The sequence below is a fragment of the Diceros bicornis genome, chromosome 23 (assembly GCF_020826845.1).
Source record: "Diceros bicornis minor isolate mBicDic1 chromosome 23, mDicBic1.mat.cur, whole genome shotgun sequence".
NCBI lineage: Eukaryota > Metazoa > Chordata > Mammalia > Perissodactyla > Rhinocerotidae > Diceros > Diceros bicornis.
The window spans coordinates 6,466,810-6,478,132 of record NC_080762.1 but is presented as its reverse complement, the minus strand read 5'-3'; the positions used below and the strand labels follow the sequence as shown (position 1 = coordinate 6,478,132).

The window sequence follows — 11,323 nt, the reverse complement described above, 5'->3', positions numbered from 1 at the left end:
CAGAACTGTAAACCTAACTGTTGACATTATGGGCTTTGTAAAATAAATATTTCACTGAATTACTTTTGGATAAGAGCAATTAAGATGGATTTTGCTCTAGAGCATATTGTCCAGTACAATAGCCGTATGTGATTATTTAAATTAATTAAAGCTTAATAAAATTTAAAAAATTGAGTTTCAGAATTCCAGTGCTCAATAGGCACATGTAGCTACTAACTACTGTATTGGACAGCACAGACATAGAATATTTCCACCATTGCAGAAAGCCCTATTGGATAGAGGCACTCTGAAGTTACTATTAATTTTCAAAAAGAAAAACTTTTAGGATGTAATGAATATAAAGGCATTTTTTTCCCCTCAGGTGCATTCTAAACCCAAATAAAGCTTCTGTCTTGTATTAATGTCTTTGATTAATAATAACTCTTTTAAAGCCTATTTGGAGAAAATCACATTCCCATTTTTTTAAGCTAGTGAGGGAAAATTGAATTTTCAATTTTAATAAATTGGGATGTATATGTCCTTGAGAAAGTGATATTGATTTTCACTTCCTTTATTCTATTTGTATAACACCAGTTTCACAATTATTCCCATTCTAGGATCCCAAAGCAATATATTCCTCAAGGCAGCAAGAATATATTGAGACTATGTTAAGAGTAGTACTTGAAATCCTTTCTAGCATAAAATTTCTGGAGAATTTTAAGAATATTATTAACCTAAAAAATTACTTATACCATTATATAAATTTTAAGCTGGACTTACATGGCAAATAAAGATTTAGTGATGATAATATCATGAACCAGGAAGAAGATAAAGGTCTATGAGGAATGTATTTCGAAATAAAGATTTGAAGTACAGCTGGTTAAACTTGACTAATTCTCTTTTTAAAGAATCAGTAACTCTTAATTCTTCAGTCACTAGCTAGTGTACGACCCATGGAGGAGGCCCAGTTCTGTTATAACCCAGCCAGCACATTGACTGGAACACAGCAGACACTCATTCAAACTTAGTAACTAATCAAACAGCTTGTTCGTTCAACAGATTTTACTAATTTTTTTTTCAAGTCTTTTACAATCTTAATGCTGTTTCTCCCCAAATTATCAGTATGTCTCTCAAAATCTAATAAACCCTAAAGAATGAAAATGTATACTATATTTAAAAATATAAACACTTCAAAATTTTAAGATTACAAAAATTCAAAGATTCACACCATCTGCCAGGTCAGAGTGTTAATCTGGAAAAGGAATTAATTTATTTTTAAAAACAGAGATTAAAGAATCACCATTTAAGCATCACTTTATTAAGTTTATGCATTTCTAGCTATGTTACTTTCTTACATGACTTCCAACTCATTTCATACAGTAAGTTCAAGACCACAGCAAAGACAAAAACTTGTCAATCTACCTTGATAGAAATATTAACCCATTTACCCATAAAAATTTTAAGCTATTTTTAAAAGAATATGAAACTGTGTTTGCTCCTGCAATGCAATGAAATCTAGAGTCCTTTACTTGACAAAAATCTCTTATCCCAAAGATACACCAAAAGAGATTTATGTTTAAAAGGATTTGTAATAACTATTTTACATGTGTGTGGTGTCTTTAAAACAATGTATTTGAAGACTGAATAAAACATTAATAAAAAATAAAAACAAAACCAATGGATAGAATAGGAAAGACTGAGAGTGTCTAGTAAAAGTCATTTGATCACAGACACCTCCATGTGCCTGGGTAGCTCTAATAAATTGTTATGGATACGAACAACATGTAGCTTACTTAATCTCTTAGAGACAAAAATATAGATAGGGAGATCGGAGTTATAATGTGTCAATAGATTCACCACTTGAATCAAAATAAAACAATCTGAACGGCACTGCTTCTCCTATATCACTATGTAGCCTGATCATGTTCAGATTTCATAGATTTGAGTCCACTTTCAGAGACAGATGGATTTCCACTTTCACCACAGTACCCGCTCACTTCACTGAGTTACTGGTAAAGACACTGGCACCTGATTAGACTGAGGTGCTGGAGACCCACTACTGATGGCTTGTGGAGGCACTGTAGCTGGTTCCATCTTGCTAATGTGTGTGATGAATCGAAGACGAAGTTTTAAAGCTGGTTTTAAATTACAGATAATCTTCTCTACCTAAAAAATGAAAACACGTTAAATAACATTTTAACCAGAGAACTTCAATTTCCCACCTTTAAAGAGGTGATTTATACACATTTCCTGAGATAATAAACTAGGGAGTGGAGTTGAGTGGATGAGAAATTTCTCGTCATGTTTTGTGTTTTAAGGAAAACAGACAAAATTATTTCTCTCTTACATGAGAAAAAACGTGTATTCTCCCTCACACAGACATTATATATACGTACACACGTGTATGTGTATATATCTGTATATGCATACACTTACAAAAACATAGCCACCTACCTAGCTAGCCAGTCACCCCACTGCCAAAAGCTAGTATAGTTTACACTAGAAATTTTACACGTCCAGTAAGTTGATCATCCTTTCAAAATGCCATGTTCTCAGAAGCATGAAGCATGATTATATTTTGAAGTTCGTTGAATAACTTGTCAGTAACATTTATCCAGAAAGCTAATTTTTTTTGGTTTTAATTTACACATGGAATTTAAACTAAATAATTTTAGATCTACTCTTACTTAAAATACTTTAAAGAAGTAAATACATCAAGCAGTTCCATAGTTTTCTCAGCTTTACTCACATGTTCTTTGACTTTACCAGGAAAGATCAGCCCATTAATAATTTTTCCTTTCTGTATTCCCTTGTGTCAAAGTTTCTTAGGCCCAAATATACAGGATATGCTAAATAAAACATTGCTGCATTGGTTCCTACTCAGCTTTCCTTGACAATCCTGCTGAGGCATAATGCAGTCAACATCCTCCCCACCCCACATGTCCCCGGTTTCAGGGAAAGAATCCAGTAGACTAAGATTCCTATGTTTATATATCAGGTTGCCTTTCTTTCCCATTATAGAAAGAAGTAACATTAAAGTAGGGAGGGGAGGTCATTTAACTTCACCCATCTGCCCTACCTCCACCCTTCTGAACAGCTGAGATTCTGCTTCCTACAGAGAGGAAACAGTTATGGTTCAGGAGGTCCTTGCCACTTCAGACAGCTCTAATAGGAAGTGGCTCTTTATATGCCTGGTCAGAATGCGCCTCCCGTTAACTTCACCAGAGTTTACATGTCCTTGGAAGTGACACATAACAAATCTAATACGTATTCCAAATAGCAACCCTCCAAATAGTGAGGACACAAACAATTTCCTAGGACTTTTAAATTTCACGGTAAGCATCCCAGCTCCTTCAGATACCCTTCATGAATTACTCTCCTGACCCTCCTGGCTTCAGTCTTTTAGTCATGCTGCAATTTGTCCAGTGTCCCCAGTGTACCCTAATGACTGTGGGGAAAAGTAGGACCTCCTTCACTCACAACTCAACACCTCTCTGGTCTTTTCAGTATCCATCCCAGACTGTTTCTTCCTAATGAGATTACTATTAATCAGCCCCCTAGTTCTCTTTCAGATGTCCTGTTGCAAATATCAAGGGAGAAAAGTGAGAAATTAAAACACTTACTTTTACTTTAATACTATATCCAGAATAATATGCTCATGTAACCTAAAAAGGTATGATATCAACCTTTTCCTCTTAAAAGAAAAAAACTGACAAAAACACTCACCCAAACAAAAATGTCTACTAGCATATGTTCAAGTTTTCTAAACTAAACATCATTAAAAAATAATTAAAGTTAACTTACTTGTTCTTTTACGCTGTCACCAGTAAACATATACTTCATATGATACAGGAAGTCACAGATGGGATCCATGTAATTTAAGTGGGCACTACACTGGTCTACATTCAGCAGCATGTCATAAAATGCAACACCAATCTATTTAACAAATAATATAAAATTATTTAAATGGTCAAGAATGGTTCAATAATTCAGCATGATGTAGCTGGACTCTATCACAAGACTAACAAAGAGGGAGGACACGTTTGTTGAAGAACTGTCACTGATTACACAAACCTCCATAGTCATGGGAGATACGAGACGGCCTGTACTTATAATGAATCCACAGTGCTACAAAATGCCCCTTAGTAGGGCTTAAATGCAATTTCTCTTCATAACTTAGTAATTTCTCTTAAAATTAAAAGATAGACACTGCCTCTTCTAGAAACCATCTCTCAATTTCTGGGATAACTGCAATCGCAGAGATCCTTTGGATTATACCTTCTTAGTTCCATTTGTTGGCTCACACTTTAAGGTTCTATTCCTGGCTCATTTTCTTTCTCTACACGCTTGTTATAGGTGATTGATTTAATCCATTCCCCTGATTTTAACTAATTCTTCTGCACTATAGTGCAGGCGCTCAAATGCACTTCTCCATCCTTAACTTTCTTCTCAATCCTGAAGCTATGGGTACTTTCCCCTGCATCTCCAGTTTAACACATCCCACACCAAACTCATTATAGGCACACTAAGTTATAGGCACGCTAAGTTTTCTCAAGTTGCTCTCAGATTTCTACTAAACTGATTTCACTAGTAATGGTTATGACATGCAGTTTGAAAAACAGTGGGAAAAAAACCTGAGTAGATCTTTTAGAACTTAAAGTTATCACAGAAAACCCAGATTATATTTTACCTCTATCATGCATCGAGTTCTTTCTTGCTGAAATCTTTGTAAAAATGGTCCCACAAGATGGTATACATAAAGCAACTGGAATTCAGTCTTGACTATAGGAAGAAGTACTTCAGTGAGAAACCTAAAATTTGAAGATAAAAATAAAAATCTCTTGTCACTTGAAATTAGTAGAACTGTTTCAATTTTGTTAATCCAAGTATTTGGAAAACTTGTAATAATTTTTTTTAAAGCTCCTCTAAATTCTGGTAAAATTTCTAACTAATTTCACATCTCTCACTGGCTCTTATTTTCATTTGATTATTGAACTAAATTACTTCAAACTTAGGAAACTTAGGAGTCTTTTTTTTTTTTTAATTAAAAATTTTTTTTTTTTTTTTGGTGAGTAAGATTAGCCTTGAGCTAACATCCATTGCCAATCCTCCTCTTTTTGCTGAGGAAGATTGGCCCTGGGCTAACATCCATGCCCATCTTCCTCTACTTTATATGTGGGACGCCTGCCACACCATGGCCTGATAACCGGTGCGTAGGTCCGCACCCAGGATCTGAACCTGCAAACCCCTGGCCGCCGAAGCGGAGTGTGCAAACTAAACCACTATGCCAAGAGGCCGGCCCCTTAGGAGTCATTCTTAATAATAAAACTATTGAATGACAGAAAGTGAATTATCTGAAATAAAAAGAGAATAATCAATCAAATATAAATGCCATTCTTGAGAAATCTGAATCTAATTAATACCAATTTTATAGTCAAGAAAAATGATCAGAAAATAGGCTCATATCAGTTTTTCAGTTCAAAAGGCAACTTTTGGGATATATTCTGGAAAAGACATGCATTTGACTAAGCCTCCTGAAACTGTAATGGAAAACTAGATACCAGATTATTAGTTGCACATACAAGTTAATATTTTTCAAACAATTCTGAAATAAAAGAGGCTTTCTGATTATGCAGAAACTCTACTTAATTAAAACTCTTACTTTGCAAATTGTTCTGCTGAATGAGACATATACTCCACGTGTAAATGAGATTTAAAAAACCCAAAAAAGAAAAAACAAAATGAAAAAATTCAAGTTTCTTTAAGAAACCATAATACTTACTTGGGAATGAGAGAAAGCTGCCCGATGCTAGAATGGTGCCACACAGCATGTGCCAGAGCTAAGGTATAGCTGCAGCTCATTTCAGAGTAGGACTGATGACAAGCAGTGAAATCAAAGAGGCGGAAAGGATAGCCAACCCACTCTGTCTCAGATGTCAAGCTGGGACTGCTGATGACACTCACGATTCGATCATGGAGGACAATCCAGTATGGCTCCTTTAAACCCAGAGGACAGCCTGATGAAAAACAGTATTCTACCCCATATCCAATATTGTACTCCATAGCATAAGACAATAGTGCTTCCACATTTTTAAAATTTTTCTGCTTATCTAGCTTATGTCTTTGCATAATGGAGATTTTGAAATCAAAATTGGGTGGCTTCATAATCAGTCAAATTAAGTGAATAACAACCTGAGGAGAAGTGTCTGTAAGTTAGAGGTCTCCATGCATGTAAATACCAGGTACTGTATTTACTATACAGTAAATCAACTTTACCAACATTTACTATACACACAACACTGGTACACATGTAATTCAGAAACTAACATACAGGTGGGTGAGGAAAAAATGATTCATAGAGGTGCAAAATCAAACAGGTCTGGGGCACACGGGGTTAGACAATATTATTTACATTCAAAGATATCACAACAGACAACCGTGTGGTGCTGACTAGACATGTGTGGAGGTCACAGAATTGAGACTTCACATGAGTGGAGAAGTCAGGGAAGGGTTCACTGAAGAAGCAGGCCCTAAGCAGGCAAAGAATGAGCAGGGTTTAGAGAAGCTGGCGCAGGAAGAAGGGTTCTGTCAGAAAGTCTGGTTCACTAACATATCACAAGTCCTGAAACGTGCCTCAACAAGCATCACCTGCATGAGCAAAGGCTCCAGATACACAACACGTTAAGTGATTAAGAGTAGACCAGACTTGGATGTCAAAGTTAAGGCTGGATGGCTAAGGTGGGATCACCTTAGGGATATGGGGATAGAGGGACCCGTAAGTCAGGTAGATTGATTCAGACCTGATGCAGAGGGCAAACAGAATAGTCACCGTAGATTTCTGAAGCAATAACAATACAAAAGACTTAAAAAATAAGAAACGCTTCATTAAGTGCATGATGTCCTTGTACAAAGGCATCTTATATGCATCTTATTCTTTCGGCTGACAGGAACAGCTGCATTCCAGTACTATGTACAAATCACAATTATTAACTCACTGGTAGAGCAGTGATGATCAATCCAATTGCATTCATCCATGCTGTAATGTTCTCTCTTGGCACTAAAGGCTGACTGCAAAAAGAATAAAAATGTGAAATTATAAAAACATTTTATATGGTTGACAGTGGATCTTATTTTGAGAACATATATAATTTGGGGGCTGACAACTGACCTACTCCAATAAAACTACAGTGGATTTTTATTGACTAAAAATTTAATATACACAAAAACTAAATAAGGCTATTTTTTTTTGGTTGTCTTCTTTAATAATGGTTGCTGGGCTGAAAGTCTATTTCCACTTATTTATACTTCTCCAATCATTATCCTGTCTTTAGTGACAACTGAACATTATTCCTAAATTAAATGACAAATGGCTAATAAAGAGTAGAAGTGGGAACAAACAGAGGTCTTCTGACCCTGTCCAGGCTTCATTTCATTACACCTATATCCCAAAGACAAGATATGGAACCAAAAGACAGTTACTACCCAGTATGCATGGCCTTAAGACAACAGGTTTGTCTAGCAGCTCCAAATAAATATCATTCTCTTTACAAATAGACAAGGAGTCTTATTGCATGAAACAGGGCACACACCTTTTCAGGACGACATTTAGAAGAGCATTTCCAACATCTTCGCCTGAAACAGTCAAGGCCATGAGCTCCACACAAGTAACATGCAGAGCGTGGGCCGCCGGGTTGGGAAACTCATTGAATCTCCAGTCACAATTTGGGAAGGGACCAGGAGATTTGCCAGCCATCGGTGCAGACGATTAAAGCAATAACTATTAGATTATTTTGAGCTTAATAGCTCACCTTTGTATAGTACTTTAGTTTTCAAAATGTTTCACATGTAAACATCTCATTTGATTATCAATTTATTTGATAATGAGCCCTCAATAAGTGATTTATCAGAAAGATTAAGAGGCAAATAATACAAACCAAATACAAATAAGTTTGACATAACTGAAATGTGTTGATAGCAACCATGTGATCAACTACAAGGTATATAAATGGTTGGTCTTGCATAGGTGGCCTCTTATAACTATGACATGATAGCTACAGATGCAACTAAGGTATCCCTAGGTTTCATCAACTGATTTCTTTTAATAGTTATAGGATAGCTAATAAGAATATTACTTTTATAATGAGTAATTCTTTTACTTCAGGAAAAGAATTTTTTGTGTAGGACAATAAATCACGCCCATTTATGTAAAATTGCTCTATCTAGAAAATAGTGGCACGGTATATAGACATTAAGTATAGTGTGCTGACAACCTAAACCATGAAATCAAAATGAAGAAATAAAAATACCAGTATAGCAGTCTTTTCACTAAAAAAGAGAGAAAAATGTTTTATTATTATCTATTAATATTAATAATTTAAAAAGTATTCAAGGATTTATTTAAAGCAACAGATTCTATATTCTCTAGTAACAAACAGATGCGTGTACTACAACACACAGTACATTTATTCAGGACTAGGATTTTTTTCTTTGAAACAAATCTCCATAAGGTCTGTTTTTAAATGTAAACTTTAATGGAGTGAATTTCAGCCCATCTGGCACGACCCTGCTAATTTAAGATTTCAAAACCTTTACAGAAGTAAAAATAAAAATGATCTTAAAAAAAACCGAAGTCTTAGAATTTATAAAAATATTGCCTTGAAAAGAAAAAGATGTTCTCATAATCAACATGCAGTTATTTCTGATGAGTTTGGAAAATCACAATAAAAAGGATATTATCTACTAGTCTGCCAATCAATTTGCAATAGTAGGAGTCATCTGGGATCCAAGGATTCTCATCTCGTGCGTTCATAGCGCACTTCAGGTAAGTGTCACTTAGACACCAGCCCTGAGGTCGATTGTCCTTGAGTGAGCCAATGATCGCGTGGACAAGTTTTCGTTTGAGGAATGCACGCTCTCTCAGGTGCATTTCATAATAGTGCAGAGTATTATATAAATAAGTCACTGGACGATCTGCCAAGAAGAAAACGGATCACCACAATGTTTATCTGGTTACTAACATCTGTGAAAAACGAATTCTCTGTTTTCAAGACTACCGAAAAACAGCTCAAAAGATTATTAAACTTTTTCACATGCTGGGCAATTGCACACAGTGAGTGCTTTTATTTAGGACAGGCAGAAGTCTTCTAATAATATACACAGCTTGTATTTAAGGATATTCATCGTACTCTGAGCTAACAATTTCACTTCTGCAATTTTTGTCATGCAAAAATGACATATGTGCATGGAATGTCACCACAGCCCTGTTTATACTAGCAAAAGATTAGAAACAGCCTAAATGGTCAAAACAAGGGACTGATTTAGTAAACTATGGCATGTATGAGGCAGCTCTCTACGTGCTGATATAAAATAATCAACCCATATACATTACAAAGACAGAAAAAACAAGGTGCAGAACGTGTATATCATATTTTATTTGTGTTAAAAAAAAACCAACAGAGAATGTCTAAGGAAGGATACACAAACTAGTAGCAGTGGCGGCCTCCACAAAAAGAAACTGGCTAGCTGGGGCACAGGGATGGGACTAATTACTTTTCACTGCATATCCTTCTATATCACGTGCATACATTACCTAATTCAAGAGAGAAATGTTTTTGAAGGAATGCTCACTGGACTTTATACCTATTCTGCAGTGCTAAAGCGCAGTTCAGACTTCTGCTTGGGAGGAAGACATATTCCGCCAAGGACCAGGAAGAACTGTCCACCAGGTAGTACACTCTGTCCCCAGAGCGGCTGCTGCAGGGCTTTCCACTTCTGTCACCGACCCCACCACTCTCCAGGGACCGTGCTTAAAACCTTAGAGTTGGGCCGGCCCCGGGGCTTAGCGGTTAAGTGCGCTGCTCCACTACCGGCGGCCCGGGTTCGGATCCCGGGCGCGCACCGACGCACCGCTCCTCCGGCCATGCTGAGGCCGCGTCCCACATACAGCAACTAGAAGGATGTGCAACTATGACATACAACTATCTACTGGGGCTTTGGGGGAAAAAAAGGGGGAGGATTGGCAATAGATGTTAGCGCAGAGCCGGTCTTCCTCAGCAAAAAGAGGAGGATTAGCATGGATGTTAGCTCAGCACTGATCTCCCTCACAAAAACAAAAAAAAAGAAGAAAAAAAAAAACCTTAGAGTTGTCTTTGATTTCTTTCTTTCAAAATTCTTCCCTCCATCATCAGCCAGTCAGGACTTAGTCCTTCTTTCTTGCTATCTGTCCCTTCTTTCTCATTTCCAGTGGCTTCATACTTGTTTAGATACTGATTGTACCCCTGAACTTTCTGAGTCTTTGAAATGGCCTCCTCCTTCCAAGACATGCTGCCAACTACAGCTGGCTTTATCTTTCTAAAACAATGCTTTCCATACCACGGCCTTACGCAGTCACTTCCAGCTGACTCTCAATTATCTGCAGGTTATAAAATAAAAGCTTCTCAGACTGACATTAAAGGTGATCTACAGTCAAGTACAATATATAAATTCTCAACTCAGCCCAAGGAGGCAAATGCTTTTCAAATACCTTGTTTTTTCTATTTCCATCATTTTCCCAAATGATTCCTTCTGCCTGGTGTGTTCTTGTCTCCTTTCTGTTTATACAAATCACATGCATCACAGTTCAAATCCTATCCATCCGGAAGGCCTGCCACGATCCGTTTAGCTCAAGTAACATCACTCTGTTCTGAACTCATACTTTTCTCCTATACTCATCTGGCAATTAATCAAACACTATGTAAAATAAGGTGTCTCTTGCATATCATTTTTTTTTTTTTTGCGATTTAATACACTTGCTATGATCTACCAATTTATTTATTTACGTATGCTCGTATGTATTTTTTGCTGGCGAAGATTAGCCCTGAGCTAACATCTATGCCAATCTTCCTCTAGTTTGTATATGGGTCATCGCCACAGCATGGCTGATGAGTGGTGTAGGTCCGCGCCCGGGATCCAAACCCAAGAACGTGGGCCTCCGAAGTGGAACGTCCCGAGCTTAACCACTACATCATGGGGCCAGCCCCCAATTTATATATACATATATATGTATATATATTTTTTTTGCGAGGAAGATCAGCCCTGAGCTAACATCTGCCAATCCTCCTCTTTTTGCTGAGGAAGACTGGCCCTGGGCTAACATCCATGCCCATCTTCCTCCACTTTATATGGGAAGCTGCCACAGCATGGCTTGACAAGTGGTGTGTCGGTGTGCGCCCGGAATCCGAACCGGCGAACCCCAGGACACCACAGCTGAGCGCACGCACTTAACTGCTTGTGCCACTGGGCCGGCCCCCAATTTATATTTTTATGTCATATTTTATACTTCATGGCATCATCCCACAGCACTTAC

At 37.1% G+C, this 11,323-nt stretch overlaps 1 protein-coding gene across 3 annotated transcripts in view; it reads right to left on the bottom strand.

Moving 5' to 3' along the window:
- Nucleotides 1-1,221: 1,221 nt before the first annotated feature.
- The window catches only part of MED23 (mediator complex subunit 23), a 47,771-nt gene continuing 37,669 nt past the window's right edge, over nucleotides 1,222-11,323 (bottom strand). For all 3 annotated transcript variants that reach the window (XM_058566262.1, XM_058566263.1, XM_058566264.1), the window contains 7 exons: nucleotides 8,713-8,949; nucleotides 7,569-7,734; nucleotides 6,975-7,047; nucleotides 5,762-5,976; nucleotides 4,670-4,790; nucleotides 3,784-3,915; nucleotides 1,222-2,145 (listed from right to left, as the gene is read on the bottom strand). In XM_058566262.1, coding sequence (XP_058422245.1) covers nucleotides 1,978-2,145; nucleotides 3,784-3,915; nucleotides 4,670-4,790; nucleotides 5,762-5,976; nucleotides 6,975-7,047; nucleotides 7,569-7,734; nucleotides 8,713-8,949 — 1,112 coding nt within the window. In that variant the 3' untranslated portion in view covers nucleotides 1,222-1,977. The remainder of the gene's footprint in view (nucleotides 2,146-3,783; nucleotides 3,916-4,669; nucleotides 4,791-5,761; nucleotides 5,977-6,974; nucleotides 7,048-7,568; nucleotides 7,735-8,712; nucleotides 8,950-11,323) is intronic.